The 24,582-nt window shown below is 41.0% G+C and overlaps 1 protein-coding gene across 1 annotated transcript in view; it reads right to left on the minus strand.

Moving 5' to 3' along the window:
* LOC124716681 overlaps window positions 1–22,039 on the minus strand; it is a 130,928-nt gene extending 108,889 nt beyond the window's left edge. The window contains exons 1-2 of the mRNA XM_047243220.1: window positions 21,827–22,039; window positions 16,468–16,557 (exon numbers count right to left, since the gene is read on the minus strand). Coding sequence (XP_047099176.1) covers window positions 16,468–16,557; window positions 21,827–22,039 — 303 coding nt within the window. The remainder of the gene's footprint in view (window positions 1–16,467; window positions 16,558–21,826) is intronic.
* Between the last annotated feature and the right edge of the window lie 2,543 nt (window positions 22,040–24,582).

The raw sequence follows: 24,582 nt of genomic DNA on the forward strand, positions 1-24,582 counted from the left end.
TCATTTATGTTTACACTTAGCTCTTTAAGGTTTTTACATAGAACTTTCAGTTCTTCATCCTGTATTTATTTTAAACTTTCTGGAGAAAACAAAAGGCCAAATATTTTGGAATACTTAGCCAGTTGGCCTAATCTTTCTTTGAAACTCTTTAACACTGTTTGAACAACAGGGTAGAAAAAAATCGACTTTGTATTTCTCCTCTGACTGTTGAGCTCTGCAAACCATTTCATCACCTTCATAATGAAATTGCTTCACCTTCTTGCCAATTCTCTTTTCTCCAAATTTTGGTTCAATCTGTAAATTTTCAGCTATCTCTTTTGCTGTTACCTCCACATGAATGAAACCTTCATCACAGTAATCCTCAATAAACTTCCATAGACTTTTGAGGTATTTAGTTGCTACTTTCATGTTTGTGTTTTCTGCTGCATAAATGGCAAAGAGAAATTCACACCATATGACAACACCTAGAAGAAACTCAAAGCTTTCTAATTTGTTCACAGCAAGCTAGTGTGCTTCACTCTTTGTTTTCAATTCAACAGTGTTGTTGCCCACCTCAAGAAGGGCATCTCTGACTTCTCTTGAGTGTTATCTCATAGTTTTGGCACTCTCCACCCTAATAGCCCATCTAGTATCAGAAAGATTCTTCACATTTGAAGATGGTATCCTATTTAATAAGATATTCCATTTCTGAATGGATGAACTGAAAAACAACATATATTCTTTGAGTTACACCAAAAAATGTGAATGCGTGTGCTGTAGGTTTTGTCACATCTGATAACACAAGGTTAAAACTGTGGCTGGCACATGGCAAATAAAATGTACTTGGATCACATAAATAACCTTTCATCTTTGTGTGATTATTGTAGCTTTGGCCTCTGCAGTCGTGAATATTGAGTCCTAGTTGATCTAGTTTTGAGAAAATCGTTTCAGTCCAACTTTCTCCTGCCATTGAAGTGATGTTCAGAAAGTGGAGGAAATGTTCTTCTACAGTCACTGTATCCTCTGATAAATTTACAAGCCTAACAACCAATGTTATTTGTTCATTATGGCTTGTATCAGGAGTACAATCCAGTGTAACAAAAAATATTCACTTTCTTTTACAAAATTAACAATGCTGTTTTTAGTTTATTGGCAAGCAAATTTATGAGCTCATTTTGAATGTTTTTCCCAAGAAAATGGTCATGCATTTCCCAAGTTTTCACCCACCTTAAATCTCTCTCCAAAATGAAGTCAGATTCTGCTATCATTTCGATCAAACCAAGAAACTTACCATTACATTTCTTGATAGAACTTTTTGCTATCTCTCCTTAAGGCCATATCATGTTGAGTTAGGTGCCTGATGGTGAGTATAATTCATTTTAGAACCTGATGCAAATGTTCCTTCTCTTTTTCCAGTAGTTCAAAGTCAGTTTGGTCAATACCACTTTTTTGTTTCAAAAAATCTCACTTCTATCCATTTTTTGTACAGGTTATGTGCTTAAATGATTGTTGGTACTCTTGAAGCCCATTTCCAAAATGAACTCGATCACTTGACAGCTCGTTTGAAGGAGACCCAAAAAGTTTACAACTAAAACAAAAAAACTTTGTAATGATGTTTCAAATATGCAAGCAATTTACAGTTTGGTTTTACTCCATTTGGTAAATTTCTCATATAAAAATGAATTGAAAATTTTCTTCTGTTCTCATTTAAAGGATACTTACAATTTATAATTTTAGTAGGGTCCATCTGTACTATTTCATTTACCATGGAGGATGTTAATATATTAAGCTAAGTGTCTGGATCTAAATTTGTGATTACTTTGAAATTGCTACTACTAGGTCTACCTGAATGTGAGATAGCAGGAGGTCCACATTACAAATTAATGGGCAGCTACACATTATACACCGATGGAAAAAATTGCAATACCGAAAAATAATTCATGTAGGATAATGAAATTGGAGAAACACATTTATCTAGGTAAAATATTTAAGTGATTAACATTGCAACATCAGATGTTAATGCAAGAGTGAGAAGCCTTTGCAGATGTGAAATACTGATATGAGGGTGGTTTGAAAAGTTTTCGGAATGGAATAGAAAAAAAGTACTTACATCACTGAAACTTTTTTTTTTTTCTTTTTCAGTGTAGTCTTCTTGTAAAGCAATGCATTTGCTCCAATAATGTTCCAGTGTCTTGATTCCATTTAAAAATTAGTGTCCTCCAGGCCTGCAAAATAGTTGTCAGTTCCAGCTGTCACCTCTTTGTTCGAAGTGGATCTTGGTCCACCAAGAAATATTTTCCGTTTTGGAAGAGTTGGAAGTCTAACAGGGACATATCTGGTGAATAAGGCAGGTGCGGCAACAATTCATACCACAGGTCACGTGATTTTGCCATGGCAACGGCACATGTGTGCGGGTGCGCATCAAGAGTCGCGGCACCCATCTTGCAGATAATTTTTTCATTTCTAATTCTTCAGTTAATATGTGATATACCCTTTCAGAGATGACATCTGACAAGCATGAGCAATTTCATGCACTTTCAATTGGTGATTCTCCATGACCATTTTATGCACTTTTCCAATGATGTATGGAGTAGTGACACATCTTGGCCGACCACTGCGCGGATCATCATCTAAGTTCTCCCGACCAAATTTAAATTCATTTGTCCACTTGGCAACAGTTGAATATGAAGGAGCAGAGTCCCCCAGCGTATTCTGGAAATTGACATGAATGTCCTTTGCTTTCATACCTTTCTTTATGAGGTACTTAATCACAGCTCGAATATTGATTTTTTTCCATCTTCATCTTCACAAGTCACTACATGGGAACAGCAACAGAGCCACCTCACTGCCACAGATCTCTTCCAAGAGCACTGATATGGCACATGTTTATAAGCAACAGCCCAATGAATATCACATGAACAACTCATTGCACTGCCGCTGACCTCTTGTGGTGCTTCCGAGAACTTTTCAAACCGTCCTCATAGAGTAATAACTGATGTAATAGGCAGAATGTGGATTGCAAGCATGCAAATGTGCATACATTGTGATATAAAGATGCTGTATGTCAATTTGTGGGATAAAAGTTCCATCTCTGTTGCTTCTGATCAGTCAATGCTGTTTGTGATTGATACTGGAGTTATCGTCCAATGATGTCTTACCGTATTTACTCGAATCTAAGCCGCACTCGAATCTAAGCCGCACCTGAAAAATGAGACTCGAAATCAAGGAAAAAAATTTTCCCGGTTCTAAGCCGCACTGGAAATTTGAGACTCGAAATTCAAGGGGAGAGAAAAGTTTTAGGCCGCACCTCCAAATCGAATCTAAGTTGGTCCATTATGATACGAGACACAATTGAGGTCGAACGAATGACGATACAGCTACAGTAGTTTGGTTCGAGTCGTAAGCTTAGCAGTTAAGCTTTACCAGGAAGCCATTGCTATGTGTCAGGCGCTCCGTCCGTATTTACACGGGTACCCTTCCTTTTTCATGTGCTTCGTCTGGTTTGAATTGATTGCTTATTTTTCTTTGATCTGATAAGTGCCGTTATGTGTTTACGTCACTCTAAGCTGAAAATGCATTACTGTACTGTGTCATGCATTGTTTGTCGCATTCTGATAATGGCTTGCTCTTGTGCGCGGTTACTTACACTGCTGCTTTCTTTGATAATGATCAACAAGAACCAAATAATAGACTGCATATGATGGAAGATGTTCTGAACGAGAGTTTAGCGAACATTTTTCTCCGTTTGAAAATCTTTCCAGACGCCTCTTTAGTACATTATATTCTGCACAGAAATTAGAGTCATCTTAGATTTAAAAATCTAGTTAATTGCCGTGCTTCATTTCTGACTGTATCACTATTAGGCATAAGAATAATACGAATATAAACATGACATGATGTGTGTATTCTTCCGCGTTTGCTGTGCTCTCGCTCTAGTTTCGTAGTTTATTAGGCAGACAGGATTTAAATGAGACAGCAGCAAACATGAAAGAATACATGGCAAAATGTTTATATTTGTATTATTGTTATGGTGAAGAGAATACTGCATGTGATTCACAATTCATAAAAGTTCCTAGCAGCAACCATCTCTTGTCACAGGTAGGAAAAAAATTCAGGACGTAAAGTTTCCCATATTGACAAACACTCCAAACAGTCTTGCCAGTCGGATTTTCGTAGTACATTGAAATGCTGCTAGAAGATGAACAACACGAAATTTCTATTTACTTTGTTGGATAATGTATGAAAGTGCAGTGATCGAAAATCGGCACGGAGAAAAAGGCTTGTTTTCCACCTTTTTTTTTTTTTTTTTTTTTTAATTTATTTACTGACCAAGAGGTTTTGGCGCCAGTATTTATCTTTGTGCCTGCAAGACATGCCTGTTGTTGCACTACATATATTCGATGGCAGAAGTTAGTTGTGGCGGCACCTACCAACATTTTTCAGAACTTCCGCTTACTTTGCACTCGATTCTAAGCCGCAGGCGGTTTTTTGGATTACAAAAACTGGAAAAAAAGTGCGGCTTAGATTCGAGTAAATACGGTATATGTGCTCAATCAGATACAGATCTGGTGATCAAATTGGCTGAGGCAATGTGTCGACACACTGTAGAGCACGTTGGGTTACAATAGCATTATGTGGACAAGTGTTATCTAGGAGATTTCCTCCTGGAATGCCGTTCATGAATGGCAGCGTAACAGGTCGAATCACCAAACTGATGTACAAATTTGCAGTCAGGTTGCCCTTACTCAGCCTCCTTTTAACCAACCAATGACCATCACTGTGTAGTGGGAACTTCTGCAACCAAATGTATCTGGATGACCAAATTTAGCAGGAAGGAGTAGAGGGCACCGTATTAAGACTTGTCCGAACTTTCCAAGTGATTTATTGTTTCCAACTGCAGTGCCCCAGTTCCTCTTGATCTGCTTCACTGGGTCCCACAATACTGAGGACACCACTTCGCTGTCTGCAAAACAGCTTGGCACAGAATGGCTGCCTCAGTGACCTGTGTACACACTGCTGTGTGTCGGCATTGTACGGCAGCGGAGTTGCGGTGTCATCAGGATGCCGGCAGTTGACTCAGCGGTCTGTGTCCCTGCCGACTCAGCACCACTCTGTGTGAGCCGCAGGCGGCCAACTGTGTGCTTCTCACGGGCATGGCTAAGATTACACTGACAACAAGCGCCCGCGATCTGGAGTTGGAATCTGTGGCCCTCACCTCGGGATGCCTCCTGCATGTGCTGGAAGCAAGGACGACTGCTCGCAGTAGTGAGCCATGGAGTGACCCGCCACTGGCTGGCTACAAACCCAGTGTCAGCCTCAGAGGGTCGAACCAGTGACACGCCGTGGACCGGAACGCTGGTGCCCCATCTGCTGCTGCATGTAGCTGGTGGTTTAACATGCCACACCATTCACAAGAGCTGCCACACTTGAACGAATCTCAATAGAAACCCACACCTATTTATACGCAGCTGTGGGCCTCTGTTTTGCCATAAGCGCCGGTTTGTGCCACGTACTCATAACATGCTAGATTGGCCATTGGGCCCCTTCTGCCTGTGGTTTGTGACATGCAAAACCGCTACGTATACTCTTTCAGCAACTTGACAACCCTGTGGCCTCTATTCTACTTCACAACTGTTGGTATACATAACTCACTGCAATCCAGCCCACACCTAGCTGTAACTTGTGCTCAGGATATTGCACAAAACTAACTTTCCCTATTATTCACCTCTTCAGAAAAACTCGGTCCCCGGGTCGACCCTTAACTAGCTCTTAACCTGTTTGGGCTGGTGCCTATGGCATATTTCCTTACTATCAGAAAACTTAAATGTGGTCTAATGCCCCTTAAAACCGTGACATGAAACAAAACATAAAAATTCCTTACTGGACGATCACTACTTGATCAACGTCGTACCTACTCGTCTCACACCCTCGGTATCCAATCCACTGAGACTTGGACTACCCTTGGTTCCCTCTTGGAATTAGCTCTCCGCCTGATCAGAAAGAAAACAACACATAAAAAAGTTAAGTCTGCAATGACACTTGGCATAGTGGTGCTCAATATTATCGTTGTTTGCCGTTGCCTTTCCCTATACTGAGCAACATGTTGCACAAGCCGTTCGGGTGATATGAACCCCTCGTGCTCTAAAATGAACTGGTTTACAGATCTCAACAGACCCGGCTCCAGAGTTTGATTCAACAAGGTCAGATTCCGCCTTGAGAAAAACTCTAAAGTGGCTTCTGGCCAGTACAGCTGTGGCTGCGTAACATTCAATTGCGCGACTCCTGAAATTGATGCTGGCAGGTGGAAGGTTAGTCCTATTATGTTACACTCAATTCCATTGATTAAAATTCCATTTCCCTTAAGCTCTATATGTTTCACTTTTGCAAATACTCTCCACTCAAAACAACTTGCTACTACTACCAAATTCTCGTAGGTGGAGAAGATCCAATGCATCCTGGGCCATTGCAAGCTCAATTTTGGCTCAACGATGTCCCTTGGACAGTCTATTCCTTTCCCCCTGGCTAAAAATAACTGCACTGTGCACGTGTCCTGATTGGTACTTACCACCGTGGCTGGACATACCATTGTCTTCCCTCAATGGCAGATTCGTAATTCCTCCCTTGCCATCTCAGCGTGCTGGTTTCTAGTTGCCGATATCAGCAATACCTCTTTGGTTTTCACTTCCACAAACTTGCTCAGTGCTCCCCACATCACTGGATATGGGTGGTCCGTGTAACACTGAAACCTTGCGTTCTTCCCCATAACCAGGAATTGGACCAAAATATATACTCGTGAGCGGTCGGTTGTTACCCTTACTGTTGTGACATGGTAGAAAAACGGCAAATTTTGCTCACTGGGCTTCATTATTAAATATAACCCTGACTGTAGTTCCTTCTGCGCCTTGCAGAACCCACATAAATATTGGTCCGGCGGTAACAAATTGGTACTTATTTGGCCTTGCAATGCATGCTGCAGCGGTTCTTGCAGATACGTTATTACTCCCCGCAGATCTCACAAACTGTCAGCTACTCCTTGCAAAAGTCTGGTTAACATCCTGCTATCTAGTACTTCTAGATGCCCCTGTAGGGTTCCCAGGTTATGTGGAGCAACTGTGTGTTATTCAGGACTTCCCCTTCCAATGTCCCTATCTGAGTTACATGCCAAGCTTCCATTGCCCTACTCTCCTCTGCAAGTAGCCTCACCGCTTCCACCGTGTTGTTCAGTTCTTTCATATTGCTTTCGTCTGCGGTTCCAAAAACTGTCTTTAAAATTTTTCCCCCTGCATTCAGCCATCCTTGTTTCCGTCTTAACCGTGGCACCGCTTCCTCCATCCATCCTACCTGCTTCCATAGCATCTTATAAGCCTCATGCAATTTCTTATTCTCCCCTGTAACTTCCTTCAGCATTCCCTTGCCCTCTGCACATTGCCTAAGCTCTTCGAACACTTCCTCAAGCCTCCTTACTTCATTCTGCATTTCCCATACATTCCATACCAACCTTAATGCCCACTGGTGACTCAACACCACTACATCTTCCTGCCTTGAGTACAGCCCACCCCCATGCAGGTGCTGCACGCATAAGGCGTCCACCCCGATTCACCACCAACACTCCCCTTTTCAGTGACCTGAGGACAGGGATCACCATCACTCTTCCTCCCTCTTCAAAAGGACTGCTGTCCGCAGCAGGCCATATTCGAAGATACGCACAACATATGAAAATACAATGCCTAATTACTCTATGCAGTGGGCCCCTTCTGCCTATGATTTACGACATGCAAAACCGCTACGTATACTCTTCCAGCAATCTGACAGCCCTGTGGCCTCTATTCTACTTCGCAACTGTCGGTACGCGTAACTCGCTGCAATCTGGCCCGCACCTGGCTGTAACTTGTGCCCAGAATATTGCACAAAACTAACTTTCCCTATCCTAAATGGCGGTGACGCTACAACTGGTACTGAGGCAGAACCAGCCTTCATCTGAAAACACAACAGACTTCCATTCTGCCCTCCAATGAGCTAGTGCTTGACACCACTGAAGTCACAATCAGTGGTGGTTTGGGGCAGTGAAATGCATACTACAAGGCACTTGGCACAGAGCTGTCCTTGTAGTAACTGATTTTTAACAGTTATGTCACTGTGGTGCCAACTACTGCTCAAGCTGACGCTGCAGATGCAGTACGAAGCGCCAGTTTCATATACCTAACATCACGATCTTACCTCCCTGTAGTGCTATGAGGCCGTCCAGAGCCCAGTCTTCTAGTTACTGTAAATTCTGGTGACAACTATTGCCAGCAATCAAATATAATGACTACAACCCTGCTAAGTCTTTCTGCAATACTGCAGAAGGAACATCCAGCTTCTTGTAGTGCTATTACATGACTTTGTTCAAATTCAGTGAGGTGCTGATAATGGTGTCTTTGTCACCTTAAAGTCATTCTTGACTGACATCAACTCATCAAATCCAATCTCGAAGGTAACTAATGTTCATGACCATTACAGTGTGTATTTAAAGCAAATCTGATTTGCGTCCTCACAGTGGCACCACTAGTGCCACTCTTATGCAACTGGTGTGAAATTTGAATAGACGTCATCTTTCAGCTGTAGAAACATGCCTACCAACTTTTGTTTATGTCATATGACTCCTTCTTGGTGTTAAGATTTTTTTTCCATCAGTATAAAATGCGTAGCTTTCACCATGCAACACACGGCATGGAAACAAGGATTAAACACATCTGAGACTGAACAAGCATTACATTCATTACTTTGAATCATATGATGTAGCACATATCAACCAAGGAAAGCATTTTCACAAATATGAAAAATTCCAAAGTGAAAAAGTAAATAGCTTTTACAAAGAGTAAATATTTTCTCCTAACTCCCACAATATTCTTCAAATCAGTAAGTATCTTGTACTGCACACTTTTTAAAGTGCCCTAAGCTCTTCCTCAGGATGCAGGCTATCTCCTTACCAAATTTCATAACAATCTGTTCAGCAGGCTAGTAATAATAAATTAAAACATCATTCATGATGCAAGAGCTTTTCACATATTTTGACATCTACATCTACACCTACATCTATACTCTGCAAACCACTGTGAGGTGCATGGTAGAGGGTATGTCCCATTGTACAAGCTATTAGGGACTCCTCCTGTTCCATCCACCCACGGATCATGGGAAGAATGATGGTTTGAATGCCTGTGTGTGTGCAGTAATGATTCTAATCTTATCCTCACAATCCCAATGAAAGCAATACATAAGGGTGTGTAGCATATCACTAGAATAATCATTTAAAGCTAGTTCTTGAAACTTTGTTAATAGACTTTCTCAGGATAGTTTATGTCTATCTCTTAGAGTCTTCCAGTTTAGTTCTCAAAGTTTATGACATCATATATTCTGAACTATGTGTAATACAATGATATAATTTTGCAGGTACATCCAGTTGTATATGTCAACACTAAGGGAAATTTGTCATGGATTCAGTTAGTAGTAAAGGAGTAATAAATGAAAACGTCATTCATGATGTGAAAATGAACAGGGAAAACTTAGTAAGCAATAAGCCTTTTTCCTTCCAGCATTATGTAGAGTGTGTCACTGAAAAAAAGTTTTGTAAAGGTTTGAAATTATGTCTAAAGTTAGTTGCAAGTCACTAAGTGTTCTAGTCCTCAAATACTGGTTAAACACATACATACATACAACCATGCATGCATGCATGCATACATACATACATACATACATAACAAACATACATACATTTTTGTATTATGAATGAATAGCTTATTTTCCATCATCCAATTCTGGTGACATATAGCCTATATGGTGCCCCTAACTATACTGGAGTTGCCAGTGAAAACTCCATGAAAAGCTATCTAGTTGTTTTGGAGAATAGTGTACCCAGACTCACACATAATAAAATTTTAGTAAAACTTTAAATCATGATTTTTTTTCCTTGGTTACATTTTCATGAACTAAGCACTAAATGGTGCCTCAAAATATGATCAAATTACTTGCAAAAAACCATGAGAATTCGTCCACTAGTTTAGATTAGAGAGTTCAAAAACCAACAGTAAACACAGTGGTTTTACAGATTTATTACGAGGTTTCTTATCTTCAGCTATTTCTTTTCTCATTAACATCACAAGAATAATACGCAAAATAATGGAAAAGGAACTTGAGGGTCTATTAGATTTATTAGATGACAATCAATTTGGCTTTATGAAATGTTAAAACAGGAAAGAAGCAGTTCTTATGTACACCTGTCAATAGTGTCAAAAAATAATCAGTTCTGTGTTAAACACTGAAAAACACTGTAAGGTGTTTTAAATCCTCAGAAACACTACTATAAGCTGTAGCGAAAAATGGGCAATGCTCAAGAACCATGAGAGGACAATGAGAATAGAAGATTAAGAGAGAAAGGTTCTAATTAAAATGGTGTAAGGCTATGGGTGCAGTCTTTCTGCTCTACTGTTTACCAGTACATTGAAAAGCAATGCAGAAAGTAAAAGAAATGTCCATGAGTGGGATTAAAATTTAGGGTGAAAGAAAATCAAATTACAAGATTAGCTCATCACACCACTTTTAAGAATTACAATAATTCTTTAATGAAATGAGCAGTCTATCGAGCACATACTACGTATTTGCAGTAAAACAAAGACAAAAGTACTGAGTAGTTGTTGTTGCTGTTGTTTTCAGTCCTGAGACTGATTTGATGCAGCTCACCATGCTGCTCTATCCTGTGCAAGCTTTTTCATCTCCCAGTACATACTGCAACCTACATCCTGCTGAATCTGCTTAGTGTACTCATCTCTTGGTCTCCCTCTACGATTTTTACCCTCCACGCTGCCCTCCAATGCTAAATTTGTGATCCCCTGATGCCTCAGAACATGTCCTACCAACCGATCACTTCTTCTTGTCAAGTTGTGCCACAAACTACTCTTGTCCCCAATTCTATTCAATACCTCCTCACTATTTATGTGATCTACCCATCTAATCTTCAGCATTCTTCTGTAGCACCACATTTCGAAAGCTTCTATTCTCTTCTTGTCCAGACTATTTATTGTCCACATTTCACTTCCATACATGGCTACACTCCATACAAATACTTTCAGAAATGACTTCCTGACACTTAAATCTATACTCGATGTTAACAAATTTCTCTTCTTCAGAAACGCTTTCCTTGCCGTTGCCAGTCTACATTTTATATCCTCTCTACTTCAACCATCAGCAGTTATTTTGCTCCCCAAATAGCAAAACTCCTTTACTACTTTAAGTGCCTCATTTCCTAATCTAATTCCCTCAGCATAACCCGACTTAATTCGACTACATTCCATTATCCTCGTTTTGTTTTTGTTGATGTTTATCATATATCCTCCTTTCAAGACACTGTCCATTCTGCTCAACTGCTCTTCCAAGTCCTTTGCTGTCTCTGACAGAATTACAATGTCATCGGTGAACCTCAAAGTTTTTATGCCTTCTTCATGGATTTTAATACCTACTCTGAATTTTTCTTTTGTTTCCTTTACTGCTTGCTCAATATACAGATTGAATAACATCAGGGAGAGGCTACAACCCTGTCTCACTTCCTTCCCAACCACTGCTTCCCTCTTTCATGCCCCTCGACTCTTATAACTGCCATCTGGTTTGTGTACAAATTGTAAATAGCCTTTCGCTCCCTGTAATTTACTCCTGCCACCTTCAGAATTTGAAAGAGAGTATTCCAGTCAACATTGTCAAAAGCTTTCTTTTAGTCTACAAATGCTAGAAATGTAGGTTTGCCTTTCCTTAATCTTTCCTCTAAGATAAGTTGTAAGGCCCCCCCCATGCACCATGGACCTTGCCGTTGGTGGGGAGGCTTGCGTGCCTCAGCGATACAGATAGCCGTACCGTAGGTGCAACCACAATGGAGGGGTATCTGTTGAGAGGCCAGACAAACGTGTGGTTCCTGAAGAGGGGCAGCAGCCTTTTCAGTAGTTGCAAGGGCAACAGTCTGGATGATTGACTGATCTGGCCTTGTAACAATAACCAAAACGGCCTTGCTGTGCTGGTACTGCGAACGGCTGAAAGCAAGGGGAAACTACAGCCGTAATTTTTCCCGAGGGCATGCAGCTTTACTGTATGATTGAATAATGATGGCGTCCTCTTGGGTAAAATATTCCGGAGGTAAAATAGTCCCCCATTCGGATCTCTGGGCGGGGACTACTCAAGAGGATGTCGTTATCGGGAGAAAGAAAACTGGCGTTGTACGGATCGGAGCGTGGAATGTCAGATCCCTTAATCGGGCAGGTAGGTTAGAAAATTTAAAAAGGGAAATGGATAGGTTAAAGTTAGATATAGTGGGAATTAGTGACTTTCAGTGGCAGGAGGAACAAGACTTCTGGTCAGGTGACTACAGGGTTATAAACACAAAATCAAACAGGGGTAAAACAGGAGTAGGTTTAATAATGAATAGCAAAATAGGTATGCGGGTAAGCTACTACAAACAGCATACTGAACGCATTATTGTGGCCAAGATAGATACGAAGCCCACATCTACTACAGTAGTACAAGTTTATATGCCAACTAGCTCTGCAGATGACGAAGAAATTGAAGAAATGTATGATGAAATAAAAGAAATTATTCAGATAGTGAAGGGAGACGAAAATTTGATAGTCATGGGTGACTGGAATTCGAGTGTAGGAAAAGAGAGAGAAGGAAACGTAGTAGGTGAATATGGATTGGGGCTAAGAAATGAAAGAGGAAGCTGCCTGGTAGAATTTTGCACAGAGCACAACATAATCATAGCTAACACATGGTTTAAGAATCATGAAAGAAGATTGTATACATGGAAGAACCCTGGAGATACTAAAAGGTATCAGATAGATTATATAATGGTAAGACAGAGATTTAGGAACCAGGTTTTAAATTGTAAGACATTTCAAGGGGCAGATGTGGGCTCTGACCACAATCTATTGGTTATGACCTGTAGATTAAAACTGAAGAAACTGAAAAAAGGTGGGAATTTAAGAAGATGGGACCTGGATAAACTGAAAGAACCAGAGATTGTACAGAGTTTCAGGGAGAGCATAAGGGAACAATTGACAGGAATGGGGCAAAGAAATACAGTAGAAGAAGAATGGGTAGCTTTGAGGGATGAAGTAATGAAGGCAGCAGAGGATCAAGTAGGTAAAAAGACGAGGGCTAGTAGAAATCCTTGGGTAACAGAAGAAATATTGAATTTAATTGATGAAAGGAGAAAATATAAAAATGCAGTAAGTGAAGCAGGCAAAAAGGAATACAAATGTCTCAAAAATGAGATCGACAGGAAGTGCAAAATGGCTAAGCAGGGATGGCTAGAGGACAAATGTATGGATGTAGAGGCTTATCTCACTAGGGATAAGATAGATACTGCCTACAGGAAAATTAAAGAGACCTTTGGAGAAAAGAGAATGACTTGTATGAATATCAAGAGCGCAGATGGAAACCCAGTTCTAAGCAAAGAAGGGAAAGCAGAAAGGTGGAAGGAGTATATAGAGGGTCTATACAAGGGCGATGTACTTGAGGACAATATTATGGAAATGGAAGAGGATGTAGATGAAGATGAAATGGGAGATACGATACTGCGTGAAGAGTTTGACAGAGCACTGAAAGACCTGAGTTGAAACGAGGCCCCGGGAGTAGACAACATTCCATTGGAACTTCTGACGGCCCTGGGAGAGCCAGTCCTGACAAAACTCTACCATCTGGTGAGCAAGATGTATGAAACAGGCGAAATACCCTCAGACTTCAAGATGAATATAATAATTCCAATCCCAAAGAAAGCAGGTGTTGACAGATGTGAAAATTACCGAACTATCAGTTTAATAAGTCATAGCTGCAAAATACTAACACGAATTCTTTACAGACGAATGGAAAAACTAGTAGAAGCCAACCTCGGGGAAGATCAGTTTGGATTCCGTAGAAACACTGGAACACGTGAGGCAATACTGACCTTATGACTTATCTTAGAAGAAAGATTAAGGAAAGGCAAACCTACGTTTCTAGCATTTGTAGACTTAGAGAAAGCTTTTGACAATGTTGACTGGAATACTCTCTTTCAAATTCTGAAGGTGGCAGTGGTAAAATACAGGGAGCGAAAGGCTATTTACAATTTGTACAGAAACCAGATGGCAGTTATAAGAGTCGAGGGACATGAAAGGGAAGCAGTGGTTGGGAAGGGAGTAAGACAGGGTTGTAGCCTCTCCCCGATGTTGTTCAACCTGTATATTGAGCAAGCAGTAAAGGAAACAAAAGAAAAATTCGGAGTAGGTATTAAAATCCATGGAGAAGAAATAAAAACTTTGAGGTTCGCCGATGACATTGTAATTCTGTCAGAGACAGTAAAGGACTTGGAAGAGCAGTTGAACGGAATGGACAGTGTCTTGAAAAGAGGATATAAGATGAACATCAATAAAAGCAAAACGAGGATAATGGAATTTAGTCGAATTAAGTCGAGTGATGCTGAGGGAATTAGATTAGGAAATGAGACACTTAAAGTAGTAAAGGAGTTTTGCTATTTGGGGAGCAAAATAACTGCTGATGGTCGAAGTAGAGAGGATATAAAATGTAGACTGGCAATGGCAAGGAAAGCGTTTCTGAAGAAGAGAAATTTGTTAACATCGAGTATAGATTTAAGTGTCAGGAAGTCATTTCTGAAAGTATTTGTATGGAGTGTAACAATCTATGGAAGTGAAACATGGACAATAAATAGTTTGGACAAGAAGAGAAAAGAAGCTTTCGAAATGTGGTGCTACAGAAGAATGCTAAAGATTAGATGGGTAGATCACATAGCTAATGAGGAAGTATTGAATAGGATTGGGGAGAAGAGAAGTTTGTGGCACAACTTGACCAGAAGAAGGGATTGGTTGGTAGGACATGTTCTGAGGCATCAAGGGATCACCAATTTACTATTGGAGGGCAGCGTGGAGGGTAAAAATCGTAGAGGGAGACCAAGAGGTGAATACACTAAGCAGATTCAGGAGGATGTAGGTTGCAGTAGGTACTGGGAGATGAAGAAGCTTGCACAGGATAAACTAGCATGGAGAGCTGCATCAAACCAGTCTCAGGACTGAAGACCACAACAACAACAACAAGTTGTAAGGTCAGTATTGCCCCACGTGTTCCAAAATTTCTATGGAATCCAAACTGATCTTCCCCGAGGTTGGCTTCTACCAGTTTTTCCATTCATCTGTAAAGAATTCGCGTTAGTATTTTGCAGCTGTGACTTATTAAACTGATAGTTCGGTAATTTTCACATCTGTCAATACCTGCTTTCTTTGGGATTGGAGTTATTATATTCTTCTTGAAGTCTGAGGGTATTTCTCCTGTCTCATACATCTTGCTCACCAGATGGTAGAGTTTTGTCAGGACTGGCTCTCCCAAGGCCGTCAGTAGTTCTAATGGAATGTTGTCTACTCACGGGGCCCTGTTTCGACTCAGGTCTTTCAGTGCTCTGTCAAACTCTTCACGCAGTATCATATCTCCCATTTCATCTTCATCTACATCCTCTTCCACTTCCATAATATTGTCCTCAAGTACTTCGCCCTTGTATAGACCCTCTATATACTCTTTCCCCCTTTCTGATTTCCCTTCTTTGCTTAGAATTGGGTTTCCATCTGAGCTCTTGATATTCATACAAGTGGCTCTCTTTTCTCCAAAGGTCTCATTAATTTTCCTGTAGGCGGTATCTATCTTTCCCCTAGTGAGATAAGCCTCTACATCCTTACATTTGTCCTGAGTAGTAGTGGATATGAAATTAGTGGCAAACTTAATATCAAAACTGGGAACGACACAGTACACGAAGTGAAGGAATTATACAACCTTTGAACAAAGAAATGCTTCACAGGAGATGCATGGGGAAAACAGGAAGCAGATTAGCACTGACAACAACCTTTGAAGCAAAATACAACTAACACATTACAGGAGATGCACAAGGCATACAGGAATCAAGTTAGCACTGTGAAAGAGAGTACTCCTTGCTGGAAGATGTCAGCTACTATCAAACACAGGCATTTATTTGAGAAAGACACATTTTTAAGAACTTATGTTTGTAACAAAGGAAACACAGGGAAAAAAAGAGAATTACAGCATCTAAGATGCTGAAAATTAAATGAACTGACAAAACGACAACTGAGGGAAGGGATACATAGAAAACAAAACAAGAAGGGATGGAATGATAGTGCATGCATTAAAAAAATCAGTGAGTAACATCTGTAGTGTACTAGTGGAAATTATACAGAACAAAAACCGAAGGTAGAGGCAGACCTTGGAATGTAACAAATTAATAATTAAGTTCTACTCTGAGCTGAAGACATTGGCACTGAATAGTGAATTCTAGTAGGATCCATCAAAACCAGACACGAGATGAAATGGAAAAAATAAACAGAAGGAGATTATGTTTCAGTTAGAATTAAGAACATGTGCACATTAATTAGTGATAAACATAGTGAGATGGAGGTGACATAATGCAATACTCACTTCAAAGTCATATTTTGCTTCGCACCCTGGTGACACAAAACTTGCTGGTGAAGCCATTTCAGCTTTAATGTAGTATGGTAGTATCCTTTCCTGTTAAGGAAAAATATATACACATCAATCAGTAATAACACCAGAAGTTAACCATACAAAAATAGAATGGTAAATCTCTTCCACTCTTTGACATTTAGAAACAGAACTGCCAAATTTGATGTCAGTTATACAGTCATTTAATGAATGATGATAATTGTTATGAATGTGATACATGAACTGAGTGAGAGGTGTCTAAGATGACTTGTCAAATGCAAAATAATAAGAAAAATAAATCATAGGGAAGTTCACATTATTTCTTTGAGATTTAAGAACATGCATTTTTATTTCTTAATAATTTATTTATTGATTTATTTAACTTGGGAAGCTTAGAGCCATCAGGTCTTGTCTTACATACAACCAGGCATTCTATATATGAGGTGCCCTGTATAAAAACTGGCCAAGTTACAGAATTTATGAAAATGGGTTACATTATCAGTTTGAAGTAGAAGTACACCACTTTCAGGCAGTGGTGGATACATATGAGGGGTATCCTCTCTGGGGGGACACCACCTTGATGAAGCACTGTCCATGCTTGCATATCTGCGTGAAGCTGAGGGCTATGCCAAAGGTAGAGGACCTACAGCTGGGAAGGCCTCAACTGATGGATGAGACTAAGAATGTCCCATAACATCCCATCTTCCCTATCCCCTCCTAGTCCTTACCCAATTCCATTTCCCAACCCAAGGTGTGATGCAATCCATGCAGAGGGGTGTGGCATGTGGGAGGATGTGTCAAAAATGGAGCCTCAGGGATACTGGGCAACCTCCCTGAGTAAGTAGCCTTACACCGTGCGGGATATTCGTGGTGTGAACCATACATATCCCCAAATCTCATGGGACCAATATGGACACGATTAAAGAAAATAAAACAAACTGAGGGGCAAACTGAGACCTCAGACACACAAAAATTGGGGTTAGTACTGATGGAAGGCATTCACACTATTGAATCAGGGTCTAGACCTAAGCCAGACGTGGGAACTGTAACCGAGAAGTTGGACCAGATCTAGATTAAAGTCTTGCATGGGGCCAGAGGAGGAAACTGCTCAAGGAACAGAGAAAAAAGGAAGGGAAAGAATAGCTTCCTTAAGACAAGAGGAGGGAATTAAAGGGGCTTGCACCTAAGACCCTCAAGAAAAAACTGCCTCAGGTTGAAGGGGATATGCAGACCCCCACAATGTCGAAGACTGGCAGCAAGAAGATAAGGGAGGAATCTAAGACTCCCTCCTCCCTGCAGAAGTGAGCCCAGAAAAAACCGAGGCAAGAAATAAGGAAACAGACATACTGTACTGCAGTCTCGGTTTTTAAGATGGCAGTCATTCAGGAAGGCTTCCACTTGTAGCCATCATCTTACAGCAAGAGGAACTTGTACAGATGGCCCTATTTGAAAAGACTGTGGGGTGGGGGTGGGGGTGGGGGTGGGGGTGGAGAGGCCGACCCTGGTCCTGGACCCATCTTCAGGAGGGTCTACCTTGATTGTGGTGTCCTCATTTTTGTCTGTGAGGGGCTGCACACAGTGGAGTAGCTTAAGAACAAGATGCCCATGACATCCCCCATGGAAGATGCAAAGTTGCTGGTCAAGACAGTAGCGGAGCTTCTTAAGACTACAAATGTATCAATTGTTCACCGATGGGTCGAAATCAGACCAAGGTGTTGGGGCAGGGGTGTACGGGGTTCAGCCGAGACTGGAGGGCATCAGATCCCTAGGAAAACTGGCCTCAGTATTACAAGCTGAAATTACTGCAATCAGGGCATGTGTGGAGGAGAATACGCGTAGGTGCTACAAGGACCACAGTGTCTACATCTATTCAGACAGTCAGGCAGCACTGAAATCACTGGCAGCTCCTGTAGAATGCCTCAGGGCGCTGGCAGAGCTAGGAGGAAGCAATAGGGTAAATGTAGTGTGGGTCCCTGGCCACTCAGGGATCTGTGACAATGAACAAGCTGACAGATTGGCCAGGATGGGGGCAGTGACTCCATATATTGGATGGGAACCTGTCCTGACAATCACCAAGGCTATGATCAAACTAGAACTATGGAACTGGCTTAGGAAAGAGCACATAGGATACTGTACAAAGGCCCATAAACAAAAACATGGTAAGGTAATGATGCCCAAGCAATGCTTTAAAAGAAGCTCTGTAATCCTGGGATCGAACAGGAAAGAGATCAAACTCATGACTGGACTGATGACCAGCCATGGGAATTTCAAAAACCTCCTACACACAATGGGTATAATGGAGAAAGACGCAAAATGTAGGCTCTGTGATGAGGATGAAGAAACTGCATCACATCATATCTTTGATTGCACGGCAATGGAGAGCAAAAGATACACAATCTTTGGGACAACTAAACCTGAAGAAATTATGTCTAACAAAAAACTGGTGAAGGGACTCCTTGCACTATTTGAGGATACTGGTTGGCTTTACTAGATATACAGGGAGCGATATCGCACAATAAACTAAACTTCGGTGCGGGCAGTGGCGGGTTAGACCTCAGCTGTTTTAGCTTCCCTGTCAAAATCAAATCAAATCATGTACTTTCCTACGTAGCACATGCACCCGCATCATCGTATTTTATACATTTCTGTCTGGCATATAGATACCTAACACATACGTACAAGAAAAGTTGTAGCCATTCTAGTGATCACGATACATTACAAAGGAGGATCAACTTAATGGCTTAGGTCTGTTGAACACTCACCCTTACAGTGATTGTTCTATTGACAACGTAATTAAACAATTTGTCAGGAAGAATAGGTCCATAGAATTCATTATTTAAGGACAAGAACCACAATTGTAACTTTTTTATATCATAATATGGCATTGTCTTGTATATGTGTATAATAAGTTTTATTTAAACTTCCTTAAACTTTGCATGTGACTTGATTATTTTTTATTATGGCAAAAGAAAAGGTAGCTGAAAGTATCCGTAGCACCCCCTTCTTGAGGCTTTTCTGTATCCACCACTGCTGTCAGGTGAAACAACAATATGCATCAAAATCTTTGTATTACAGGGCATTCAACTCTTAGTCATGCAACAGGATGGGCCAAGCCTTGCAGACAGTGAATGCATAACCAGCCATGTCAAGCAACAAGAAACAGTCTCCGTATCACAGCACTTTTTTTTTCCAAATCTTATATTTTTAGATTACCAACAGCGAGCCATGGCGACTGGCACTAGTTATGCTCCACTTGCGGCGCCGATATCAACAATAGTCTGGTCTTGTATCTCAGACAGTTCTGCCTTTGTTTTTCCAGCTTGGAGTGTGGCCAAGGGCTCTCTCCAGTTGACGTTCAATGAGGCAATATGTTTTGAAGGCAGGCCCTCATCTCTATCCACTGTGCCTGGGGCCTCGCCACCCTTGCCGTGTCCCGGGTGTATGGTGCTGATTAGTCAACGTGTTTGCGTGCAAAATGGTGGCGGGTCCATCATGTCATGCTGGAAGTCTTCTCATCGTGTAACTGGAAGCATTAAGTTATGTATGATTCATATTCTACTGTTAACCTGTGAAGATTTGTGAAACTTATGGTGGCATGTTGTATCTGCCGGAGATCAGTTAAGCATGGTTCTGAATAAGAGAGTGTTATACTGAACTTAATAATTCTAAGGCTTCGAAATGTTGTTGGCACAGAGCAGACTAATTATTTCAGCAGATGCAAAAGGGAATAGAGTTTTACCGATTGTTTTAAATGTTCCTTGCAGTGTTAATTTGATGTAGTATATTAATTAGTGTGCTCTTCACCCAGTTTTGGTTTTAGACTTTCTTTTAGTATGAAGGGCACAGCTTTGTTAAGTCAGTGTAATTTTAATTTTTCTTGTATTTAGTAAATGTCTGAGTTTGGTTTTCAGTTATGTTACAGATAGTCACATAGTAAGCCTTAAATGGCCTTGAAAACGCTGAATCACGAGTTGAATTTGTCTGCCGGATAAATTATTTGCTGTTGCAGAAATGGTCTGGTATGTGGGGCAGATGGGGTTTTGTTGCCTTGTCGGCCAGGCTGAGATTGTGTGTGTGTTCGGCATGTTTTCTACCCTGGCTTGCAGCCTGATCATCTTCGAAATTACTTGGCGGTTGCTTTTATTTATTTGTTCAGAGTGCCATCTTGTATAAGTCACGCTCCCATCTTTCAGTTAAATATCCAGCCTGTTCACCAAGACAGATGAGATCTTTTCATAAGTAACTCAAGGTGAGTCATTAGTGTTGTGTAAATTTTGATTACATAAGCAATGGGATTAACAGTGTGCTTATGGTCGTGACTGTCTGTGATCCTTTTGCAATCAGATCTAATTATTATCTTTAAAATACTGTTTGTTATATTAATTCATGATCCAATCACATAGTTTTTCTAAGTTTGCTGAAGGACAAACGTCCGAAATTTAAAGACGGTTGAAGTCAGTTGTATATTTCCTTAAGAGGCCAAAGGTGCAAATTAAATTTTTATATTGTTATTCTGATTCTGTAATAATGAAATTTGTGCCTTGGTTGAAATTCAAATTATGTACCAACCACAAGTTTGTCCATCATCAAAGATCCCTAGCTTCTTGTTCCCTTTGAGTAGATGTGGTTAAATTGCAACTTTGGTTTCTCTAGCATGTAATTTGAGCATTACACAGCTCAACTTGTAACATAGCTGATAAAAGGGGGGGGGGGGGGGGGGTTTCCTTTCATACCCTTAGTATTGATGGTCAAAGATTCTGATAATAGTGTCTGGTAAATTTAGCTAATATGTTTTGCTGTTTCAGAAAGTTGCACAGTTGCCCAGCATGAGTGGATGGACCTGCCCTGGAATTTCATATTTGTGCCACAAACATTTAATTTACGAGCTACACCCATGGTTTGCCTGTGGAGGGCAATGTTGAGTTGGCGGCGCGGCTCCAGGCGGCGGCGGCGGATACTTCGGCCTCCCTTCCTGTTGATTACCTTGCTGATGTGGCTGAGTGGCTTGCACACATTAAAGTGTCAGTGGATGACATTGGTCGTACACTCGACTTCTTAAGATCTTCTCAAGTTACGCAGAAGCAAATTTACTGTGTGCTGGCTCACCTAAGTCACTATAATAACTGTTTAACAGATTTATAAACTGTCCATCTCAGTGACGCAATGCAGGAACTCTGAAATCAACTTGTTTGCGACATTCGTGATTTAAAATCTTCTACTGTCACACTTGCTTTGGGTGAGGGAGGTTTGGGAGATGAGCTCGTTGTGCAGATGAAAGATAAAGGTCTGGGAGTGCAATGTAAAACTGTGTATTCTGATTGTTTTTTGAAATTACTGAATCCTGTTGTAAAATTGTTTGAAGGGATTTCAGAATCACATATTGAAACCTTAGATCATATTCAGGAATTGTTGTGGTTGTTTGTCTGGTTACAAGTTCATGCTGATGCATTGGGGGTGAAGCATTGAGTAATTTTGTCTTTATTGTATCAGATCGCTCGAGGGTGCTTTGGTAAGATCTTAGCAGAGGACTTGCAGAATCAAGGAACATTGGTTTGAACTCTGTTGGAAAATTTTATGGAGAAAGCTCCCGCATAGAATACAGGGTAGAGTTGGAATGTGATTTCTATTGGAGGATACAAACAGATGATAAGATGCTAGCCCAATATTTTGATCGAGTGCATACTTCAGTTGCTGCTCTTGACATTTTGGTATCAGAAATAGATAATATTGAACATCTGCTTGAGGGGATGCATCCTCAAGATCATTCACGCTTAACATTTGTGCAGTGTCCAACTTCATTGGCACAGTTCCAGCATCTAATTGATTACATAGAAAAGGTCTCCCTAGTTGATCAACGTCTGAAATGCCAATTGAACAACCTTGCATGGTAATTTCTGGTGGTGATAGAGAAAGGGGGTCCTATAGTCCTCGTGTGTTATGATGTTATCGTTGCCAAGCTACCGATCACTTAATGCGGCAGTGTCCCGCGTCCAGGAGCCCTAGGCCGAATAGCTGACCCCAGAGGTGAGGTAAGGGCAGCAAAGACCGTAACTGGCCTTTGAACTGCAAGGCGATTAAGAGTGTGAGTCATTCTCCCTTGCCATATGTTTATGCTCATATTGGAGATGAGCCAGTTTGTAATTTAGTTGATTCCAATAGTTCGTTATCTTTAATTGACCAGACATGGTATCTAGAATTCCGACATTTGTGTAAATTTTCCTTATCAGTCCCTCCTGTCAAAGATGTCGTGTTGCAGACAGGTGTGAGTTGCCTTTGGGCACATTAATGGGTTTTCCTGGCCACATAAGTTTATCATTGCTAGTAATTTGAAGATTCCCATGATATTGGGATGTAAGGTTGGTTATTATGCAGATGGTGCTTTCCATTTTAAATTTGCTCCTGATTCTGTCATGTCGCTTTGTTCATGTAATCTGTCACTGGGGACTAGTGACGACTATTTGGATAATGTGTAGGTGGAGATAGGTCACCTTTCCATCGAGCAAGCAGGGGGTTTGAGAGAGGGCCTGGAGCAGTACCCACAGGTGATGTCCCAGTGGTCAGGTGAGATGAAACTTTTGGAGTATGAGATAATCTTGACTGACAAGTGTTCCTGTTCACCAGGCACCATATAGATTATCACCTCCAAAGGTTAGGTTAGGTTAGGTTAGGTTAGTGTTTAACGTCCCGTCGACAACGAGGTCATTAGAGACGGAGCGCAAGCTCGGGTTAGGGAAGGATTGGGAAGGAAATCGGCCGTGCCCTTTCAAAGGAACCATCCCAGCATTTGCCTGAAATGATTTAGGGAAATCACGGAAAACCTAAATCAGGATGGCTGGAGACGGGATTGAACCGTCGTCCTCCCGAATGCGAGTCCAGTGTGCTACCACTGCGCCACCTCGCTCGGTCTTCACCTCCAAAGATGGGGATATTAAAGCAAAAAATTAATAAAATGCTTCAGGATTAGGCCATCCACCTCGCTGTATGCTACACTCATTTTCTTGGTTCCAAAAACACAAGGCAAAGATTTTCATGTTGTTATAGACTACCGTCATCTTAACAAGAAGGTAGTCCTGGAATCTGTGCCGCTTCCAGATTTACACAACTGTTTCACCTGGTTTTCTGCCGCGACTATGTTTATCATCCTCGATTTAAATGAGGCGTATTACCAGATCCCCTATCGGAAGCATCAAAGCCGGTCACAGTATTTTCCGCTGACTGGAACCTTTTCGAATTCAATCGAGTTCCTTTTGGTTCGACCATGGGTACAGCAGTATTATCTCATTTACTAGATGCCATTCTGGGCGAGCTGAAATTTGTCTGCGTGTATAATTACCTTGATGACATAGTGGTTTATAGTCGGACCCTAGAGGATCACACATATCATCTGGATCAAGTTTTTGACCGCTTACATCAATTCCTCAAAAATTACCCTTTGTAGGTCACAGATTTCATTTTTGGGACGCTTAGTCTCGGCTAAGGGGGTCAGCATTGATCAGGAAAGAACTAAGGTTTTGCGTGAGTTCCCCCCCTCCACGAAGTAAGAAGGAAATCGCCCGCTTTGTGGAAATGGTGAATTTCTTTCACAAGTTCGTAACGAATTTTGCCCAATTAGCTGCTCTCCTCAACAATCTTTGTAAGAAGGATAGGGAGTCCATTTGGGGTGAAGTCCAGCAAATTGCCTTTCAGGCTGCCATTTCTAATCCACCCTTACTGGCTGTACCAAATTTTGATAAGAACTGGGACGTACAAACTGATGCTTCCCATGTGGGTGTTGCAGCTGTCTTATTCCAGGAAGAGGAGGGACAAAGAAGGCCCTTAGCCTATGCGTCATGCCGTTTATCTGGTCCCGAGTCTAATTATTCTGTTTATGAACTGGAGGCCCTAGCAGTTATACTTGTCTTAGAGAAGTTCAACTTTTATCTTGATCATAAGCAATTGCTCCTAGAGACAGATAACCAGGATTTGAACTGGGTTCTGGCTAGGTCATGAAAAATTAGTTTAATTGCTCATTCGGCTGTGCATATTTCAGCATTTTGTTTTGACATCAAACATATTAAGGGTTCTGATAATGCAGTAGCTGATGGATTAAGT

Source organism: Schistocerca piceifrons, chromosome 9 (assembly GCF_021461385.2).
Source record: "Schistocerca piceifrons isolate TAMUIC-IGC-003096 chromosome 9, iqSchPice1.1, whole genome shotgun sequence".
Taxonomy (NCBI): Eukaryota; Metazoa; Arthropoda; class Insecta; order Orthoptera; family Acrididae; genus Schistocerca; species Schistocerca piceifrons.